Genomic DNA, 24,165 nt, shown 5'->3' on the forward strand with positions numbered 1-24,165 from the left:
CGACAAACATTCATAGTAATGCCAGGATTGACGGAAGATTGTAATAAAGATACCGAGAGGGATAGATGGCATCACGAGGCTGTAGACACCATATACACAAAAAAAAAGGTATGTTACTTTTTTTTCAAAGAGAAGGGGGTGTAACGATGCTCTGATCGTTTAACAGTTCGAACCGTGGGAGTGTCAATATTTGCGCATCCACTTCTACAACGTGATGGTGAAGTGGGATTCAGAACGGCTATTTAAGGAGTGTGAATAGCGGAATTAGACAGTCTGTAGCTAGCGTTCTAGGCTTCCTGACTCGCCGGTGTAGTGAATCTGTGAGCAATCCCGGACAGAGAGATTTCCGTATTGAGGATCATACTCTGTCCTTAACCAAGCGGAACCCATCGGTACTGTGTATTGAACATTGCCGTGGATCTGCACAGAGCCAAGCCGGACAGAGAGATTTCCGTATTGAGGATCGTACTCTGTCCTTAGCCAAGCGGAACCCATCGGTATTGTGTATTGAACATTATCGTGGGTCTGCTATTTCATTTATTTATTAGTAATAATTAGTTTCTTTTCTTTTATAGACGTTCGCCGGGGGATTCATTCATCGCGGGACCCAGACGGGAACGTAGAATTCATTTTATTTTTGTTTTATAAGTATATAACGTAGAATTCCTTTTTTTTATTTTTATTTATTGTATATATACTAAATAGATTTATTTTTATTTCAAACCTGTGTTTTACTGAGTCTGTCGCCCCGAAAGAGCTACCCATCACATGGTTTACAGAAGGACTGTTTGGAAATTTCGACGAAATATTTTTAGTTTTGTGCAAGAGGTGAATATTTTGACTGAATACGACGAAAACTCAATTTATGGTGATTACTAAATCATAACAACGACGTGTAGAGGTGTGAGGTGTTCTCGGTGCTGCTATATGGAGATGGAAGGCTGTAATTCTGTTTAGTATTCTCACCTTCGCCATTTTATGAACTTGTGCGTTCTATGTTTGTGGGACTATACTGGTTCTTATTTTTGATGTACATAATTATTGATCTTATGTAGGCTTTCTAAATTTTTAAACTACAATTGCGATATTGCGATAAATTGTCTTGTTAATATAAAAGATCTGTGAAATTAAATAGCAACGACAATATTGTCGTTCAGTTAATTGACGAAAAGGTGTTGGTGTTAAGTGATAATAAGACCAATTTGAACTTATGTAATTTGTATTGCATGATTTAAGATTGTAAATCTTTAAAGTCAAATAAATAAATACTTTCGCACTATTATTTCTTTAACGAGAAATATATTTTATAGTACCTATATTAAATTAAATTGGACGAGTAATCCCTTCGCTCTTAAGGGATGGGCGTCGATGAATTCGGGAAGTGTGTAGGGACGAAAATACACAACTTGGCAACAGCAATCACATGAAGAGCTCAACTCGATTCTTGGCCACTCTAGAAAATTAACATTAATTAGATGTAATTATGTCGGTTGGGGAAAAGTTGAACGGACGATTCAATCAGCCGGCCGAATTTATGCTGCGGGAAAATTTCAGAAGTTGATTTATCTCTCAGGTGAAATCAAAGGTTTTTGTTTACTTTGTTTTATTGGTGAATTCATAAAAGTTATAAATATTAACCAAATTTTTGACTATGTATATATATACAGAGTGGGCGGCATATGGTTAACATTTTTGATATCAATTTTACGAAAAAGACTTATTATACATAAGGTACCTTTTGATGATTAGTAAGACAACTGAGTTTCTGAAATTAAAGATTTATTAAAACATGTTCTATTTACATTATTTACACAAATTTTACCTGAAATTAAAAAAAATAATGTCACCATATCAGAATGTTGAACATTCCTAACCACAAATAAAATCTTACAGGTTTTAAAATATAAAAAGCAAAAGAAAAATTGTTATACATATATAACCTAATATGGAAGAGAAAAGTAATACCCAGAGAATGGACAAATGCAGTAATTATACCTATATACAAGAAAGGAAACATAAGAGACTGTAGGAACTATAGAGGTATATCACTACTATGTGTAGCAGCAAAAGTATACGAAACCATAATAGAAAGGAAAATTAGAAAAGAAATAGAACATAAATTAGAGGATGTACAAAGTGGATTCAGGAAAGGACACAACACACAAGACCATATATTCACCATGCAACAAGTAATAGAAAAAGCCTTAAAGAAAAATAAAGAAATACATCTGAGCTTTATAGACATGGAAAAAGCATTCGATTCAGTCAAAAGAAAAGATATATGGGAAAGCCTAAAGAAGAAACAAGTAAGTGAAGAACTGATAGAAGCAACAAAGAGTATATACATGAAAACAACAAATACAGTAAGAATGTTAAATATACAGTCAGAACCATTTGAAACAACCCAAGGAGTTAGACAAGGGGGAAGTCTCAGCCCAGTACTATTCATAAATGTAATAGATCAGATAGTGAAAGAATGTAAGAAAACATTCAAGAAATACTGCATCGGTTGGAACAAAATGCAAATGATAAATGCTGAGATGTGTATATTTGCAACATATATACATATAACACAATATAAATGCAACTTAGAGAAATGGAACCTAGAAGCAAGCAAATACAACTTAAACGTAAACAAAGAGAAGACTCAAATAATGAAAATATCAAGGAAACAAGGGACGGAAGATCAAATAGAAGTAATGATAGACCAACAAAAAATAATACAGACAAATTCATACAAATACTTAGGAACAGTAATCAACAACAAAGGAGACATCGAGGATGATCTTAACAACAAAACAAAACAATATATAGACCTACAGTGACATATGGAGCAGAAAATTGGATATTAAACAAAAGACATCAGAGCAGAATTCAGGCAGCAGAGATGAAATACCTCAGAAGAACGATAGGAGTAAAAAGAACTGATAGAATCAGAAATGAAGAAATAAGAGAAAGACTCAAAATCAAACCGATACTCGAGTCAATCAAAGAGAAAAAATTGGCATGGTTCGGACATCTAACCCGGATGGACAATAATAGACAAGTAAAAAGAGTGTGGGACGCCAAACCAATAGGGAAGAACAGAAGAGGAAGACCCATTAAAGAATGGAACAGTGAGATCTCGCAGATACTGCAGAATAAGGGTAAGACTTAGCAGGAAGCAACACAGATGGCATCCAATAGGAAGGAATGGAGAAAGTTGGTTAAGAGCTAGGACACCTCAGAAGACTGTCAAATATTGTAATTTAATGAATTGTATTGTAAACGGCCCAACACCGAAAGGTACAAATAGGTTCTACTGATTAATTAAGTAAAGTAAAGTAAAAATATAAAGATGACAGAAGTGTATGTGGCTTATGTTCCAGTAAGGTGCTCGTTAGAGCGCGGCAATATTTGAATGATGAAATTATAGTTATAGTTATAATTAATTTTAATTAAAAAAACTGTTTATTCAACATTAATTTCTATTACAAACTGAGAATTGCTTTTGTATTGCTTAATTATCAGTTTGTAACGTTATATGAATAACAAACTGATTTCTACCTTTAAAATAAATGACATTTGTTAAAAAGAACATTTGTTTTTTCCATAAAAATAAGGTGTCTTGGAAATGGTATAAATATGTACCACCAGTCCACCAAACTGTCACAGGTTTTTTTAAATGCTTAGTGGTACATATATGTACCTCCTCAAAAGTAAAAACTACCACCAAAATGATGCTGTGATTACTAATTTTTGCCAACATTAAATCCCCTAAAACACAGCCTAAAAGATGGCGAAATAACTGGATTAAGATAAGACAAGAAAATACCTAAGGCCTAAGATAAAAAGCAGATAAAATAGAAGTAAAATTTTCATCAAAAAATAAAAAGAGCTTTTGATCTGTCTATCAAATCTTCAAACAATGTGTGTTTTATTTTAATGAGATGAAACAAACAATTCATTCCATAACGTTATTTTATCTATTCTACAACAAAAATCGACTGCGCTAACACCGAATTAATCTAAAACTCTTTCGAAAATGAATTCATATTTATACGGAAACGGTCACGTTCTATAATTGCTTTCATTGTTTCAAAATGAGTATGCGAGATTAAGCGTTGACCAACGTTTTCTATTTTCTCTAAATTTTCGCTTAATTTCAAATCTGTCACATCGCGATTTGTTCACGTACTTCAAATAAAAGACAAAAAATACAACTGAAAAGATTCGGCGTTGAAATACAACCGAAATAATAATCGGTTCGCTTTTTCCGTTTGGCAGTTGGATATTTGAACTAAATAAATTATTTAAACAGTCATTCTTCAAATTTAAACTACTAGTATTGTTGTATCGTGTTAAAAAGGTCAACATATTCCGATTTGTATCTGTCTCCTTCCGCCCAGAGTTCTATCAAGTAAATCAATAGTTTCTGCCTGGTTTTCACCTTGCACTGTATAAATATTGTTTTTTATTTACAAATTATTAAGTCTCTACAACGAAAATCATTCACACGTAAGCAGAAATTAAGTACAGTAATTACCAATTTTAAAACTTACAATGGGCTATATCTCACGAACAAAACCTAATATCGAAAAATGTTTGAAACCGTTTCTAAGATAGTAAGAAGAAACTAAAATGACATGAAAGAGAACTCACCCCCATCAACCGCCTAAGCTCCACCCACCACAACCAAAATAGTTTTAAATTGCAAACCCCTATTTGTGATACATCATTAAAAAAACTATAAAAAATACTATCCAATGGTATAAATAATAATTATACAGGGTGAAGCAATAATTGTAAAACTTTGGCTTAACAGGTTGACTGCCAGAGCTAATACATAAAACTTTAATTTTTACGGACTGGTTTTTTTTTGAAAACATTACCTTATGTAAAATGAAAAATGAAAAAGACAGAAAAGATTTGATTTCACGTTCAAAGCGTCTATGTATCTGTTGATACGTATTTCGACTTAATAAGTCTCATCAGAACAGTTATTCATAGCCGTTCTTAACGTGAAAAATAATCTTCTCTGTCTTATTAGGAAGCAACAATAAAATGGCTTCGTTATGGACGCAATAGCGACATCTGATAGAACGATTATCGGTCTCTATTGCGGCTCGCATCGGCTTTATAACTAAATAGTCTCTATCGGTAGGGATATATACTTTATAACTAAAGTATCTATCCCTACAGCACGCCTCTGATAACAGCGCCAAACTATCTTTTAATACTAGTTAAAGTATTCTAATATGTGTAAACTGTTTGTCAAGTTTGAAGAAAAAATATTGGAAGGTGTTAAAACAATGGGCTAAAATCATTTTAGAACAGTTATAATAAAACACTCTGTATCTCGGTAAGGAGGAATATTTTATTTAAGTGTATTAGGTTTAGTAAAAACACTATGGAATAGAGCTAAAAGTACAGATGTACGACGTAGATGCAAGGTGGAGAACATCAAGAATTGTATATGAAATAGAAGAGTAGAATGTAACGATCATATAGATCATATCAGAGTCAAAGAAGAAGAAGAAAGTTTAGGTTAAATCTTCGTATTTTATGCTAAGGTTTCTCCAGTTACTATATGGACAATTCTTAATGAAACAACCTGTATACATTTTTCGATTTTTCACAGAAATGAAAATTATCCATTTAATAATATTTAAATAAAGGTTGTAAGATTTTTAGAACGAGAGATATTGCAAAGTTTTCAGCGCGCCCTTTTTTTAGGGCAAAGTTTCAGAATCTTTGTTAATGACTTTTTATTTTTTCTATTTTTTTTAAATTTCTTCTGTATATCTAAAAATAAATTGTTTCTAGAGTAAATGTTAACAAACTTTTTTTTAGAAAAAGACGCTTTCGCTGGAGCAAATGTTTTTCGGTAGTCAGATAGTAATTTAATTATCCCTTTTTAATACTTAACAATATTTTAAAATGCAAATGATAAAAACAATATTTGACTACGTCTAAATAAAACATTTATAAGCAAAAACTTTTATAATTAAAAAAAAATGATTTGCAGTTTGCATCATTTCATGAACTTAAAAATGTTTTTGGCAATAGGACTTCTTTAAATACAAATTTGTTTTAAGTCATAAACCGCTATTGTGCCAGCTGGGCATATTTTTATAAACCGATTCTCCACTCCACCAACTTTGATAAAACCTTCACTCTAAACCTCGGTTCATTTTAAATGAATCTAACGCTTAACAACGCCTAAGTACACCATGTAGGCACTAAGCACGCCTTCGGGGCATATATTGATACTCGAGAACAATTTTATGTAGGGGGAGGTCATTATTAAACCGCCCCCTTCTCGCCCCGATCCCGTTTGCTGGAGTTTCGCGGTCGGTAACATGTGTTTAAGGATCATTACATGCGATTTGGATTATGTTGGCAATACTGTTTATTAAAATTCAACTAGGAACTTCAATGGTTGTTTAAACAATGGAAGGGTGAATGGAAGGATGTTTTTAAATGATAATTGTTGGTAGTTACCGTTCAGAATAATGTACGAAGAAAATTGGAGTTAGTGTGGGGTGACTTAAGAATAAAAAGTTCATACACATTAAAATATACAAGGCAAAATGAAAATGTCTCGTAAATACCAACCGTGAGAAAATAAATTACTGATTTGTTTAATTGTCTAACTTAATTGGAAGGTCGTATTCTTCCTTGGTATTACAAAGTTTAGATATTTACTGAATATTCTAGCATCAAACTTGATTCCATCTTTTTTTAATGTGATCTGGGGGCTCAGGAGAGAAAATCGTTTACTTTTTATTGTTCATAATATAAGTACATTTGGTATAACTATGGTAACCCTGGTCAGAATTATCTCGGTTGTGATATAAAACGATTGCCATCCCTGTCATTTCTCAGATTGTTCAACGCGAAATTTAAATACTAGTTTTATGGAATTCTTGACATTTCTGCGCAGTTTTCTTAAATTTTCTTTTCGTAAGAACCTTTTACGAAGTATTTGAAAACTTTAAAACACAAAGATAAATGAATAAATAATACATTTATATAATATTTTGTACAAGTAATTATATATGGATATTTGGACACAAAAAAACTCGTTGCATTCTATATTGAAAGTTGTATTCGCGTTAAATATTTTTCAAACACTTTTGTACTAGTTCAAGACACTTTTAAACGTCGTGATTTAACTTTAATTTCATGATAACCATCTGAATCCTTTCCTTTCCAATAGAGACATTTTGTCACAATATTTTTCTATTATTCATCGCCCTCCTGACTCAATGTTCCCATGATTAATCTGAACAAAAGCAAACAAACAGAATTCTCATCCTCTTTTATCCGCAATCTCGATCAAGCCGCCTTATCAGATCGGAACGAATGAACGCCTATTTTCTAGAGATGGGGTTTCTACTTCGAAACTGTTACACTCTCAAATATTACACAGTACATATTACATTTTTTTTCAGTTGATTAATTACAGCGGTTTAAAATCAAAAAGAGCGGAGGTGACGGGATTATTAATGCACTTATTAACTAAGGAGAGATCAAGTTGGTGAAAAAAAGTCTTTCTTTTCATGCAATGTCTATCATGATTATCAGCATATATTTGCCTTTATTCATATGTAGAATCGACGTGCCCAATTACATTTTTAAAAAGTTTCTCTCTTAGATCATACAAATGTAAATATCCTTTATAGACATATATTGCCTTAGCCTCTCCTATGAGGCTCCCCTCTTCCACTTTAACAACTAAACCTACGATTTCCCATTTTGGTATCCGTTTATGCCAATCTAGACTCCCCCTAATATATTCATTATTAAGTTTATTCTTTGTTCTCCATTCACTTATCCGTCAAGCATTTTCATTTTTCTACCATATGCATTTGTTGTTCTTATTTTATTTTATCTGCCGTAGAGTCAGTGACATACCGTTGTGATCATGCTGGACAGCTTTACAAAGATTTCCTTTCCTACCACTTATCTCCCTCCATTAAAACCATCTCCTTATATCCTTACTGTATGCATCTCGATCTGTTTTATCATTAAAAGTCTCTACCCCGTTTGTAGAAACCCCATCGTTAAACAAAAATTCTGAATGCTATATACATTACCCTTTTTTTACATATACCTTTGTCCTTAAAAAATCTTCACTAATCTAGTCTTTGCTGTAATTTCCTGTCAGTACTTCCTACTAACACTGCATCATCATCAGCATGCATTCACAAATGAGAATCAGTAAGGACTAAACACTGAGCCCTGATCCAACTTTCCCAAGAAAATTTTACCATCGTCACCACAGTTGTCCCAACATTGGTTATTCACCATATATATACTTAATCTTTAGATTCTCACTAGGATCTCCTTTCGTATTAAGTATTTACGGCAGAACCGACCGAGGTACCCTATTAACTCCCTTATAATAAAGAAAATTGCATCTGTTATTGATCCGCTTTGCATAACTCAAACCGATTTTCGGAAATTTGAGTTTACTCACGTATCGGTTTATTAATTACTCTTTCTCATAAATTAATGGTTAGTCTAAGTACTTTTTTAAGTAGATTTTACTTTGTTTTTTTCCATTTATCTGGAATTTGTACCAATTCCCAGTTTCTTTCATCGATTTCTGAATATAATAACCCATGTAAATGCCTTAATATCTCTGTGTTTTACAACTTCAAAAACTCTTTGTCTTTTATAACTCCAAGAAGTCAATCAATTTTGTATTTTCCTTTTCCATGTTTCCTTATCCATATTGCCATGATTCTGAAATGCTGTAAATGTTAGAATGTATTAGAAATTAAAATTTGCAGCAGCAAAAAACCCACATGTTTTGTGTATAATTAGATATAGATAGTTTGCAGTGAAATTGGTGATTAGTAATATATTTTTTGAGTTCTATAACTTTTTAATTTACACGGAATTTTATTGGAAGACAGGGAAGAAAGGAGGGCATCTTAGAAAAGCATTTTGAAGAACTTAGTTGTCAAAGTTGAGAAGCAGTGAATTTTATTAGTTAACTTAATAGATTACAAAGAAAAATTTGTTAGTGAAAGTATCTGTTCCACGGCACGGGAATCCTGGAGTGATTGAACATAGCTCAATTCGAGAGACACTGTAAGGAATTTGCTTTCCTTTTTTTTTTGGCGTGGCTCGAGAATTTGATGATCTTAAATTTGGTCTGAAAGAGACAAACGATTGTAGTTTATAGATTGTGTTCGAGATTTGTGTGTTTCATCGGGAAGTTTGGTTTTAATTTATATTGAAAGGAACTTTTCATATTAAAGAAGTGTAGTCTTCGATTTATTTGCAAAGTCAGTTTTCGTATAAAAGTATATTTTGTTTTAAAAAAGGAATCCATTGCTTATTTATTGTGAACGTTTTAAAAATCTATAACTATTATTATTATTTAAGTATCGAAAATAATACTGTCATTAGGTAGTTTTTTTATATTTAATCAGATAATAATTATAAGGAATACATAGTCCTTTTGCATTTACAAAGTATTACTCTATTTTATATAAATTTTTGCTTCGTGTATATTTCATATTTCTGCTTTTTATGTCATTAAGTTCTTTTTTTGTACCTTACTTTTTTTTAATCGTAAGACGTATCATGCAGAATACGTTTCGTTTACTATTTTAAATTGTCTGAATTATATATATCACAAACAGCAACGTCCCATGGGAAAATAATTCATCCACCTCTAATTACAACAAAATTTTCGTAGTAAATTGCAGTTGTAGCATGCCGTTTTTCAAAAATTCATTGCAGTGTGCAATCTGGCCGCCTCATCTAGACAGCTGGGGACTGTCATTTGTCCACGTGATGCGTCTGGGAACACTTCACACCAGTCATCGGCCAAATGAAGTCATTCACTAAAAGATGAACCGGGAAAAGAGATTCGAAAAAAAGAAGTAGTGTATACTACTCTTGGCATAATAAAATAATTTGTTATTATAAGCAGCGGATATTGAAAATAAGACACGAAATTAAGGTCTGTGTAACAGGGAGGTCAGGATCTAACCCTAAGAGGCCATAGAGGGCTGTATTTACAGAAAATGTCGAACAATTTCCTATCTAGATCATATTCTTTAAGGTAACAAGTAGTATCTTATAAAAAATAATAAATGATAAGTTAAAAAGGCGAAAAGGAGTTGGTAGAAAATAAGCATTATCACTGAAGAACATTCGTAGTTTTGATCAACTCTTTAACTTTTGGAAAATCGAGTTCAGTTTACCAGAATGATTGCCAACGTCAGAGAAATTGGAAAAGGCACATAAAGTAAAATGTTAAGTTAATAAAAATGGCTGTCTATGCAGGACGTTTAGTATCGGATTGTTATTTTGCCAGTGTTAGATAATCCAAACAATTATTGATGTCTTGGATTAAATATTTCTTATGTTAACAAATTAATTTTGATTGTCAGTCGACCATTGGCAAAAGCGTATACGCTGGTTAGAGAACAAAGGTCGGTTGTCTTTGCAAATAGTTTATAACTTTAATAGTAAATCCAATTTTTCTTTTTGATTTGGAATGTAGACAAAAAGAGCATCTTCTTCTTCAGTTGCCATCTCCGTTACGGAGGTTGGTAATCATCATAGCTATTTTAATTTTTGAGGCAGTCGCTCTAAATAGTTGTTTTGAGCTGCATCCAAACCATTCTCTCAGGTTCTTGAGCTATGAAATTCGTCTTCTTCCGATGTTTCTTCTGCCATCTATCTTTCCTTGCATTATGAGTCGCAGGATGCCATACTTCTCGCCCCGCATCATATGTTCGAGATACTGTAGCTTTCTTTCTTTAATTATAAGTTCAACTTTCTTCTCTTTACCTATTTTTCTCAGTACTTCATTGTTCGTAACTCTATCTACCCAGAAAAACCCTCATAATTGTTCTATAGGTCCACATTTCAAAGGCGTTAAGTCGTCTCATTGTGTCTAGATTTAACGTCCATGATTCCACTCCATAGTATAGTACACTGTATACGTAACATTTTGTTAGGCGTACTTTAAGAGCTAATGTTAAATCTTTGCCACATAGGACCTTTTTCATTTTCATAAAATTAGAACGTGCTTTTTCGATTCTGACTTTGATTTCTGACTTTGAAAAAAGACTTATTATGAAAAAGAGTATACACTGACGCTGAAAAAGAGCATGACTTTCTGACTATGAAAAAGAGCATATAGAGTTTAATCAGAATTTTTTTATTAAGTTAGATTCAGTTTTAAACTAAATCTGTGCATTTGCTCATACTAATTTTCTTTAAGTTTAAAGATTAAAAAGTAAAATAGTAAGAAAGTAAAAAGTAAGTTGACTTTTATTTATTCCCTAAATAATGACATTGTTGAACATTTTCTTTCATTTAACTATATAAGCATTAATGGAGAGATAATTATTTGTATATACAATACAACCATAGGATTAACTAATTATAATTATTTTAAACAAAACTTAAACTAAGGAAGTATATACAAAACTCTTAACTACTCTGAAGGACCTCATGACTAATATTTCTCCATTTATTTCTGTTTCGTGCTTCACTTTTCCAATCCTTCACCTTAAAGTGGTTTAGATTTTCCTCCACTTTATTAATCTACCTGGTTTCGAGTCTACCTCTTCTTCTGGGACCGATTCCTTCTCTGGTCATAACTAGTTTAGTTATTCTGTTCACCGTCATTCTTCCTGCATGTCCCAACCATCTAATCCTTTGCGACTTGACGAACCTGGTGATGGTAGGTTCTTTGTACAAAGCCATTAATTCATTGTTGGTCCTTCTCTCCCATTCTTCTTTTGTCTTTCTTCCTGCGAATAGGCGTCACAATATTTTCCTTTCCCTACTTTCCAGAGTATCTTCTTCATTTTTATTTAATGTCCATGCCTCACAGGCAATTATTGCCGTGGGTCTAATTACTGTTTTATATATTCGGAGTTTGCCTTCTCTAAAAACGTGTTTTGAATTCATTTGAGCTCTTAAACTGCTTAATATTTTATTCTTTTTTGCCATTCTGCCCTCTAGCTCCCATTACTAAAATAATAAGAATAAACTCACCTTTGTTGAACATGTAAATTAAAAGGTTAAAGAAGCACTTAAATCCTATGGATTCATAATTAGAAATAGTCGAAATCTCACTAATATTAAGGCAATTAAATTACTTTATTACACTTTTGTACGATGTAAACTGGAATATGCCTCTGTCATTTGGTCACCTTTTTATGATGTACATATCCAACTGATAGAGCAGGTGCAGCGTAAATTTTTAAAATTTTTGTCTTTCAAAATTAACGGCATATATCCCAAGAGGGGCATCAGCAATAGTGAGTTGTGTAGCGATTTGGACGTAGTATCATTAGAATCTAGACGAATTAATGCCTCCCTAATATTCCTGTACAAGCTACTACATAATCTCATTGACTGCCCTGATATTCTTCGACAAATAAATTTTAACGTTCCATCTTATCCAGTGAGAAATTCGATTACGTTCAGAAATACACAAGCTAGAACTAATCTTATGTTAAATTCTCCTCTATTTCTCATGTGCAACTATTATAATTCCTTAAGTGCTTACTGCGATATATTTCACTGCAGTTTAAAGCAGCTTACTAGGATGGCTGAGATCTACCTAGGTGATTGAGTAGTTTCTTTATGTTAAGGTAAAATACTCGAAAAATGTGTTATTTAGTTAGTACTTATGAATTATTAATATATCATTTAATTTTAGTATTGTATTTTGTCCTATAAATGGATTCTGTTGGACAATAAACGCTATTATTATTATTATTACTACATTCCATATTCATCGAATACTACACTCAGGTACCTACTCAAAATTGTCTACCCTTTTAAAACTATAACTTTTACTATTTACAGACCTCACACTAAAATCTTCTATTTCCTCCTCTAAAAAGTCCTCCTTCTAGTTTGAAGACATCAAAAGACAAGGAAATATGTACTTTAGGAAATATGCACCAATAAACGTCTGGCCATCAACAATTATACTTTATTCCTTCTTACATACAGAACAATACAAAATTTGACTGACAGTAGTTTATGACCTATTTTTGACATTACTCATTGATGTGTCAACAATGTCACTTCATATACAACAACTATAGGACAACATCCACTTTTTATGTTGGATATTCTAACAATAACACTAAGTTAAATAATGTAGGGGATAAAGTCTCAAGCTCTTTGCAACCGTAAATTGATCTGAAATATGAATGTGCCAAATAATTTCACAGGTAGAGTTATTTAGTCTCATATTTACTAGTCTGATCCATTTTTTTGGTATACCAAAATGCTCCATTGCTCGATAAATTTTGACGCTATCAACTCTATCATAGGCTTGTCTAAAATTTACAAACAAAACATAAAGAGGAACTTTACCTTCGTAACAAGTTGTCTGTATCTCCTTTAAGGATAAGATATGGTCTATAGTAGATCTAAGCCATATTTATCTTCCCTAATTGTCTGAGATATCAATAATTAAGTTAAGTTAATGAATAAGAAGAACCACCAGAGCAGTTGTGTCTTCTATTTAAATCAGGTAATTCTTATTTTTCAGAATGTATATACTATCGTAAGTGTTGGAGTTTACAGATGTTTGTTTTTTATATGATAAAAATGGAGATTGCAAAAAACAATTGTAATGTACAGCCTCGCAAAATGTTTGTTACAATTAGATATCAAGTGTGACGGATAATCTCACCTGAGTGATATTATATTATAGTCCTTTTCCATCATTTTGATAGCACATTATGTATGTAAATCCTCAACAGGTCAAAAAACCATAGGCGTCACCCTATACTTGTTTTGAAATAAATAAAAAATATTAATATTTTAAGATGCCGTCATCAATTCATTATCTTTTAAAAAATCTTCTGTAAAATAAGTGTCCACTAATCGCACTATACCTTTTTTGTGCGTAAAAAACGTCGGTATATATTCCACACGATTATTGTTAATTATACACGGGTGGTTAACGAGAGAATTCAATGTTTCACGAAATAAATTAATGTAAACAGTAATTTAAAGGTGATTATTGTTTTCTATACAAGTTATCGCCTGACACAAAAAGAATACCTTCTTTGAACGATTACCTGGAATTACTGATAAGGCTTCACAAATGATAGTTTAAGTAGTTTTTATGCCACATTACAGCTTATGTCAATAATATAAATTAGAAATTGTTTGCTGTTTGTCACCGACACTTTTTAAAATATACGTCCAAGAAGCATTGAGGAATTGGAGAAATAAATGTAGATTTATGGGCATCGAAGTGAGACAAGAAACTCTGTATACATTGTTGTTTGCAGATGATCAGGTGGTGGTTGCAACCGATGAGGAAGATATAAATTATATGAATCGAAAATTATTTGAGGAATATGCCAAATGGGGGCTTACTGTAAACATAAGCAAAACAGAATATTTAAAAATTGGAGGAAATACCACAGATCTGAGGCTTGAAAACGCAGTCATATAAGGCTGCAACCAGTATAAATATCTAGGAAGCATCATATCAGCAGATGGCAGAGTTAAGATAGATGTACAAAACCGAATAACCCAAGGGAAAAAATGCATCCGAATACTGAATTCATTACTGTGGTCTAATAAAATAAAGATGCATACCAAACTTCGCGTATACAGAGCAATTGTAGAACCAATTACCACATATGGTGCCGAATGTTGAATGATGACAAAGAATGAACGAGATAAAGTAGACGTTGTGGAAATGGATTATCTTAGAAGGTCATGTCGAGTATCGAGAATGGAAAGAATCAGGAATGAGGAAATACGAAACCGTGCAGGAATTAGAGATACTCTTTCAGATAGAATACAAGGAAGGCAATTACAATGGTATGGTCACGTGATGAGAATGGAGGAGGAGCGGTGGCCAAAGAAAGCCTTAATGTATGTTCCGCCAGAAAGAAGGAAAAGGGGAAGACCACCAAATTCCTGGAGAAGAGAAATTACAAAAACAATGCAATCTAGAGGCTTAGAAGAGGGAGATTGGAGAGATAGGAAAAGATGGAGGCTGAAATGCGGGAAGCGGCAATCGCCGTAGGACCCCCGTTATATGATGATGATGATGAGAAATTGTTCGCATCTTCCATTTAGTTTGTAGATGTACATTGTTGGTCTTACCTACCTACGTTTTTGGTGTCGATATTTTGTTATTTGCATTTAAAAATGACGTCGACAACAGGTTTTATCCCGGTTAAGTGTAGTTTTAAAAGTGTCTTCAGTCTAAAAGAGAAAAATATAATATTAAATGTACACGATGCACGTGTACATCAACGCCCTTTAAGTAATGTTCGTGAAATCGTTAACATGTGTTCAAATATGACAGGGGTTGGAGAAGCAACAATTTATAGATTTCTAAAAGAAAGAAAAGGAGGAACTGTTTCATCTCCCAAGAAGAGTGGAGCGAGTAAACCCTTGGAAATTGAAGAAATACATAAAACATGATAAGACGCAGCGTCCACTCATTTTTTTTAACAAAGAATTTCCAACATTGGACAAAATCCAAACATTAATTAGAGAAAACAAAGAGTTACCAATCATAAGCAACAAGAAATTATGGGGACTATCGAGAGAGATGGGATTTCGTTGGCAAAAGAATAGAAGAAAATCCGTTTTAATTGAAAAAGATTACATTGTGTTTTGGAGACGAGATTATCTAAGAACTATTAAAAAGTACCGAGAAGAAGGGAAAACAATTTTTTATTTGGACGAGACTTGGCTAAATGAAGGTCATACTGTACCATATCTATCGGTTGATACAAATGTGAAAAGTTCCCGTCAGGCATTCACCGAAGGTGTATCTACTGGAATAAACAATATTCCCGTTGGAAAAGGACGCAGACTCATAATAACCCATATTGGAAACGAATACGGTTTTGTCAATGGTGGATTATTAAGTTTTGCTTCAAAATCAACCAAAGATTACCACGAGGAAATGACTGCTGACGTTTTTGAAGAATATTTTGAGCAAATGTTGGATTTAATTCCAAAAAATTCTGTAATAGTCATGGATAATGCTAGTTACCATTCAAGACTAGCAGAAAAATTGCCAACAACGGCATGGAAAAAATGAGAGATAATCGAATGGTTGGATAAACACGCAATTGAGTACAAGGACAATTCGACAAAAAAGGAATTATTACCTATTGTAAGGCAACATAAAGCAGCTTATAAAAAATATATAATTGATGAAATGGCATTAAACCGTGATGTAATTATTTTACGTTTACCCCCATACCACTGTGATCTGAATCCGATAGAAAATATATGGTCTCAAGTAAACGGTGAAGTCGGACGCAACAACAAAACTTTTAAATTAGAAGACTTACAACAATTATTAGAACATTCCTTATCAAAAGTAACTCCAGAAAATTGGAAAAATGCTGTTAGTCATGCTCACAAGGAAGAAAATAAAATGTGGAAATGTTGGATAATATGACTGATGCAATGCTGGAACCGGTAATAATTAACCGAAGAAAGCAGTAAATCTGAAATGGAATTTGATTAAAATAATATTCATTTTTTTACAAATCGGCCCCTGTTACGGCCACAAATTATTTTATATATAACCAATAAAATAAATATCTTACATTTCTTGCAAATTCATTAGTACCTCTTAATCTCCATCACTCCGACACTGGTAACTTTGTTTAGGGATTAGTAACCCTCATAATTATTGTATTCTATTCTGCTTCAACCTTTATATCTGGTGGTCATACTCAATTTAAAATTGTTTTCCTATATACTTCTGTAAACTTGTTGACAAATATCTATTTTTCATTGAGTCACCCGTATCAACAGTTTAGGGATTTGCATACATAATGTGCTATCAATATGATGGAAATGGACTATAGAAGTAGTGTCAGGTTAGTGGTGTATCTAATACAAAATGATGTCTAGGTGTGCCGAATGAATAATGCACTAATACCTTAATAAAAATTGAATAATTCGTAGTATTTTCGTAACCACACTGTACATTCAAATACTGTTATCTTTGGCAACGAACCAATAGCCGCCTACGAATATAATTTACAACAAACAGCGAAATATATTTAAAGTAAGTTATGGGAATCGGTTCCATAGAATCCACTTTGTAGTACCCGCTGAGAAAAACTAATCACCTGTTCAACTACCTATTGAAATAGTACCCATCTTAATGTTTACTTCATGGTTCACAGAAAACGCCGGAATCTTATGAAACTTCACTTCCATACCAACATCAAAACAATTTCCACAATTGTATCTTAAATATGAACTGTTTCATATATAATACATTCTAAGGATTTGTTTTTAATACTTGTAGTAGAGTTGTCTGTTTAGACGATACCTTTAAGGACAACATTCACCATTATTAAATGTTAAATTGCAAAGGAGCAAACGGCGAATGAAATATTTCAGTTTTCAATATAAAGTATGTTCGTTAGTATCCCCGCTGTGGCGACAGAGGTCATTGGAGAGCTCGTGTTTACGATTTTTCACATTTCAAACATTAAATATGCATTGAATATGTCAAAGGCTTATTATAAATGTGTTAAAATCGAAAAAAATGAGGCGATGGAATGGAAGGGTTGCAGTTGAGTAATTGCGATGAATCGGGTGAATTAGTGGGTTATTTCACGGTTCGATGGTGGAGTAACGTGCTCGTCAAATATTATTATCGATGATTGATTTTTCCGTTTTAGGTATGAGATTCGAAAATCACTAGGATAATTAAATAGTTCGTGTTAAGTTTTTTATTAAATGTTAGAATTGCTTGGACAAAATTACTCAGTAGCCGTGAATTATGGAGGAGCTGGAAAACTTTAGTCAGTGACACTAAGACGATATAAGATAAGTGATCTGTAGTAAGGAATCGATGACATATTCTAGAAAGGTTCGTAATAGTGGGAGATAAATCGGCGTGACATAGGCGATAAAAATGTGGTAGTACCACACTAAACTGTTCTCACTAGTTCAGATAATGAGTGGCAATGGAATAATTCCAGATGCACTGATTCATATTTTCATATATAATATGAATCCATACATATAATACGTATCCATAATTTTCATTTAAAGATGGAGATACCACTGTAAATAAAAAGTTACCTTTTGGTGGTTAAATAATTGTAAAAACAAAAAATTTTCAATATCTAGGAATCTTCTTCTTCTTAAAGTGCCCTCTCCTCAATGAAGGTTGGCTACTACAATTTTAAACTCTTCTCTATCTTCAGCTGTTCTTATTAGCTGTTCAAAATTTAGCCCTGTCCATTGTCGGATGTTTCTGAGCCACGATAGTCTTTTCCTTCCTAGGCCTCTCTTTCTCTCGATTTTTCCTTTCAACATAAGTTGGGCATATTGGTACTTATTATTTCTCAGTATGTGGCCTAGGTATGATGTTTTTCTAACTTTTACTGTGTTAAAAAGTTTTCTTTCCTTGCCTATTCTATGCAGCACTTCTTCGTTTGAGGTATGCGATGTCCATAAAATTTTGAGTATTCTCCGGTAGATCCACATTTCAAAGGCCTCCAATTTATTTACGATTGATGTTTTAAGGGTCCACGTTTCAACTGCATATAGAAGAGTAGACCAGACGTAGCATTTTGATAAACGTAGTCGAATTTCGAGTTTTATTCGAGAATCACAAAGCAGTTTTTTTATTTTTTCGAAAGATTTTCTGGCCTGTTCTATTCTCGATCTTATTTCTAGATCAGGATTTAGGCTGCTATCGATCCAACATCCCAGGTACTTAAATCTATTGACCTGTTCTAAAATGTGCCCATTTATTGTGCAAGGTTGAGGTATGTTTTGGTTTTTTCGGATTGACATCACTTTGGTTTTTTTAATGTTTATTTTCATACCAAATTGCTCACAGGTCGAGTTGGTCTTGTCGATGAGTCGTTGTAGACCTAAGTCGGAATCCGCAATTAACACTGTATCATCGGCGTATCTGATACTGTTGATATTTATGCCATTCACATTGACTCCATCCTTGGAATCCTCCAATGCCTCTTTAAATAGAAACTCGGAGTAAAGATTAAACAGCAGAGGCGACAGAACACATCCTTGTCTAACTCCCCTCCTAATTTCTACTTCTGCGGATGTGGAACCTTCGATCCTAACTCTGGCGTTTTGGTTCCAGTACAAGTTTTTTAAGAATTTGATGTCTTTTCCATCTAAACCGACTTCTTGCAAACGTTCTAATAGTAGGTCGTGTCTTACTCTATCAAATGCTTTTTCGAAGTCTATAAAACATATAAATATATCTTTCTGTTGGTCGTAGCATTTTTGGGCGAGAACTAGTAAACTGAATAGGACTTCTCTCGTTCCCATGCCGGCTCTGAATCCAAACTGATCGTCTCCGATGATTGTTTCGCACTTTCTATAGATACGATTATGTACGATTTTTAGTAGGACTTTTACTGCATGACTCATAAGGCTTATCAGACGGAACTCATTGCAGTGTTGTGGGTTTGGCTTTTTGGTAGTGGGATGAATATTGACTCCAGCCAATCTTGGGGTATTTTACCTGTATCATAAATGCGATTGAATAAAAGGACAAATATTTCGATATTTTCTTCGCTGATTAATTTTAACGTTTCTGGGTATATTCCGTCTGGACCTGGGCTTTTATTTGTTTTAAGATGATTAATTGCATTTATGATTTTAGATTTCAGAATTGTTGGCCCTTCGTTGTTATTTTCCAATCTTGGTTCTTCTCGTATGTTGTGAAAAAGAATTTTAATGTAGTTTTCCCATTCATCTAGGAATGGCCTTACAAAATAATGGGAAATATATGGAGATGAATGCAATAGAGTTAATAAAAGTATGAATGATATAAAGGCGAGTGATTTGTTGTATGAAAGATTCCAATAAAGCTGTATTTAAATTTTGATTAAACTGCCATAATACCAGCTATGAGGTACGAAACTGAATGTTGGTCAGTTAAAACGAAAGAATAGCAAATGAATGGAGCAGAATTGTGAATGCTTAAGTGGATAAGTACAGTAACAAAAACATACACAATTAACAATGGATTTATTATGGGAAATCTTATGAGATCTGAGGTAGCACCAATTGATTCTCAAACAGGAAAACATATATTAAATGATAATTTTATGATATGACGAATGGAGGTACTAGTCCTCCACTAAGAAAGATCTGCAAAAAAGAATAAAAAAGATTTGAACAAAGACGAGTAACTAGGATATAATTGTAAAGGGTATTAATATTGGTAAGATGGGTAATGAGTAAGTAGTGATATTTTTAAACCAATCTAGAAGCTTCTTAATTCGTAAGTTCTGTTTCTTTATTTGTAATCTGAAAAAAATATTGACAAAAAAATAAATAACAAAATGATAAAGATACAACTATTCATAAAGCTTGATGGATTGATTTTAAATCAAATTCCTAGCAGATAGAGAAATATAACAATATTTTACTACAAAGTTATTATAGGAACATTTATAGGTTCTACAATGATAGGAAGTGACATTTTTAACAGTGTAATGGAACATCATCGTAAACAAACTATTCAATCTTCCAATTTGCATTGTAACCCCTTTAAAGCGACCTTATTTGACCCCAACAAACATAGCACCGTCTTCCACCTTCCAGTAAACGGGCTGGCGGCTCTAGTGATCCGTAAAAGCCGTGAATTTGCATACGTCAAAACAAGAGACAAATATCACGGAGACATTTTGAAGACTTCCGGCATTTGACACTTTAGTCGCAAATAATGCTATCGAGAGGGTCTGGAACTGAGTGCGACGGAGTGTGGAAAATGCGGTTTAAGAAAGATTAAAGCCCAAATAGTTGCCTATAGCTGCTGAAAAGATCTGTAAATTTTTAAAGGTTATAGGAAAAGTTCTCACTTATATATTTATATAAAAAACTTATTTCTGTAAATTAATAATATAGTAAGTGATTACAGTGGTCTGTAATATTAAGGATAGCACACTTTCATCATCATCAATCAGCCAATCCCGTCCACTGCTGGACATAGGCCTCCCTCAGTTCTTTCCAGTGTTCTCTACACTGGGCCGCTTGTAGCCAGTTTCCCGCTACTCTTTTTATGTCGTCGGTCCATCTAGTCGGTGGTCGTCCTCGGCTTCTTTTATAGTTTCTGGGCCTCCATTTCATAAAACGTCTTGTCCACCGTCCATCTTGTGCTCTGGCTAAGTGCCCTGCCCAGTTCCACTTAAGCGTCGTGATTCTTTCGATAACGTCTTGAACTCCTGATCTTTGCCTGATTTGTTAGTTTGTTATGTGGTCTTGAAGGCTCACATTCAGCATTGCACGTTCCATGGCTCGTTGTGTAACTCTTAGTTTATTCGCAGATTTCTGCGTGAGTGTTAAAGTCTCTGCTCCATAAGTTTGTACAGGCAAAACACATTGGTTATAAACTTTTCGCTTGAGACACATGGGAATTGAACTTTTTAGAATATGGCTTAGTTTACCAAATGCTGCCCATGTCAGGCCTATTTGCCTCTGTATTTCATTTATTTGATTGTCTCTGTTTATTTTGATCTCGTGTCCCAGATATTTGTAAGTGTCTGTTTGTTGTATGGTATTATTGTCGATAGTTATATTTCCACTCATTACGAGATTTGTCATAAGTTTAGTTTTCTCAAAGTTTATCTTTAATCCTGCTCTTTCAGACAGACTTTTAAGCGAATGTAGCATAGAAACCGTATCCTGTAAGTTATCTGCGATTAATACGACATCATCTGCAAACCTCAGATGATTTAATCTTTCTCCATCTATATTGATGCCCATATCTTGCCATTGGGTGTTCTTAAATATTGACTCTAGAGCTGCCGTGAACAATTTTGGTGAAATATTGTCTCCTTGTCTTACTCCTCGACCTAAGCTGAATTTTTCTGTGTCTTCGTGTAGTCGTATACTTGATGTAGCGTTCTCGTAGATGTTTTTGATTAGTGACGTGTACCTGTAATCTATTCGGCTTTGATTTAGGGCTTCCAGTACGGTTTCAAACTCTACAGTATCAAAAGCCTACTCGTAATCGACAAATGCAAGAACCAGTGGTATGTTGTACTCGATGCATTTTTCAATTAAGATCTTTATGGTGTGCAAATGGTCATTTGTGCCATATCCTCTCCTAAAGCCTGCCTGTTCTTTGGGCTGATAGAAATCTAGTTTAGGTGTTAGTCTCTTTGTTAAGATTTTCATAAAGAGTTTATACATATGTGTCAAGAGGCTGATGGGTCTATAATTTTCTAATTTAGTAATATCACCTTTTTTGTGTAACAAGACTATCACTGCATTGTTCCAGTCTTTAGGAATCGTACCCGCATGTAAGCATTTATTAAACAGTTCGCTTACTGATTTTAATAGAATTTCTCCTCCTGCTTTTATTGCCTCAATAACGAGTCCATCGTCACCAGGCGATCGATGGTTCTTCATTTCCTTTAAAGCTGATCTTACTTCTGACACAGTAATGGGTAAAAGTATTTCCGATCCCTGATTTATGAGAGTCTTTACTCGTGTCGGTAAATTTTCTTGTGATCTTTGGCTGGTATAGAGGTCTTTATAAAACTCTCTAGTTATTTTCAGAATGTTTTGTTTATCTGTTGTTGCCTTTCCGTCTTTATCTTCTAGCTTGTATATTTCTTTTTTACTTTGTGTGAGTTCTCTTTTCATTATCTTTAAACCTTTGTTCTTTTCTGTTTGAGTAATTACATTAGTATTATATCTTCTTATATCTCTTCTAATATCCGCTGAAATTCTTTTATTTAGTTTTCTATATTCTTCTTTGTTTCCCTTTTCTTTCTCGCTTAGGTTTCGTCGTATTTCCATGAGAGCTTTTGTGTCTTTGCTAATCTTTTCACTTTTGGTGTAATTTTTCTTGCAGAATTTGAGTTGTGCTTTTCTAACCGAGTCTGTAATTAATTTATTATGATCGTCGATACTTAGAGGTTTGGGATTATTACTCTGTAAAGTTTCTGCTATATTTTTTATGTACGCTTCTGGCTGATTTGGTGAATTCCAAACTATGCGTTTGCCACTGTTTATCACCTTTGCTCTTTCTTTTTGTAGGTTTATCGTTATTCTAGCTCTTACTGGTCTGTGGTCGCTTCCTACTGATAGTTTATTAAGTACAGTGACATCTTGAATAATTTGCTTTTTGTCTGTTATTATATAATCATATTCGCTCTTAGTTCTTCCATCTGGACTAACCCACGTCCATTTTCTACTCTGTTTCTTTACACACTTTACGAGCACACTTTACCATTACATTATTAAGAGTCGTACGTAAAAGGCATAAGCTATGCTAAAAGCCAGTTTCTATCTAAACTTTTTCAAAAATCAGTTAGTTGACTTACTATACAGGAAACTTACTGCGAAACAGAGGATTAGCTACAAAAAAGGGATAACATACCGGGTTATGAACTATTGGGCGCAACTTATCATTATTCATACAGCACAGTCATATATGTCATACAAGGCATTGAAAATATTTCGCCTATCTATACTTTTATTAATTATTATATCTGTAATGTTGTCACACGAAGCGGTAGTCTAACTGAAATATTTTCTCTAACGACCTAGATAAATGCCTGTGGTGAATAACACCTAACACCAAAAACTACAGTAGATTTGTTGGTGCTGTGTTACGCATAACCAAGAAAGACATACCAAGAAGATATCACAAATAATACCCTATCTGGTAACAACATAGTGAGAGATTATACCAGGACTTTTTGGAAACTGGCGTTCAAAAAATAGCAGATGAACTACTTCACAGACTGGATACTTCTAAAAACTAGCCAAAAGTGGACCTAGGCAGTGGAAAGCCATAACTTTCAGACATCAACCAGGCAAGCGTGGGCATGAATAAGAAAACTAGAAAGTGGTGCCCCTTCTTCTTCTTCTTTTGGCATCATAACCCTGGATGGGTCTTTGCCTGTCTGGCTATGTCCTTTCATTCAGATCTCTCTTGTGCCCTTCTTCTCCATTGTCTTATCTCGTTCTGGGCCTTCCTTTTTTTCGCCTTCCTATGGGCTTCCATTGTAACATTTTCTTTGTTGTTTTTGCATCATTTTGTCTCTGAACATGTCCCAGCCATGACAGTCTTTGACTTTTCACAAATCTTACAATGTCATAACCTTCATTTAACTCATTAACCTCGTCGTTTCTCCTGATTCTCCATGTGCCATCTTCCTCTTGTAA

At 33.6% G+C, this 24,165-nt stretch overlaps 1 protein-coding gene across 1 annotated transcript in view; it reads right to left on the bottom strand.

Moving 5' to 3' along the window:
- Positions 1–1,312: 1,312 nt before the first annotated feature.
- LOC140436291 (sperm-tail PG-rich repeat-containing protein 2-like) overlaps positions 1,313–24,165 on the bottom strand; it is a 187,744-nt gene continuing 164,891 nt past the window's right edge. Inside the window, exon 10 of the mRNA XM_072524997.1 lies at positions 1,313–1,453. Within this exon, the coding sequence (XP_072381098.1) occupies positions 1,433–1,453 (21 nt within the window). The 3' untranslated portion in view covers positions 1,313–1,432. The remainder of the gene's footprint in view (positions 1,454–24,165) is intronic.

The sequence above is a fragment of the Diabrotica undecimpunctata genome, chromosome 3 (genome assembly GCF_040954645.1).
Source record: "Diabrotica undecimpunctata isolate CICGRU chromosome 3, icDiaUnde3, whole genome shotgun sequence".
Classification (NCBI taxonomy): domain Eukaryota; kingdom Metazoa; phylum Arthropoda; class Insecta; order Coleoptera; family Chrysomelidae; genus Diabrotica; species Diabrotica undecimpunctata.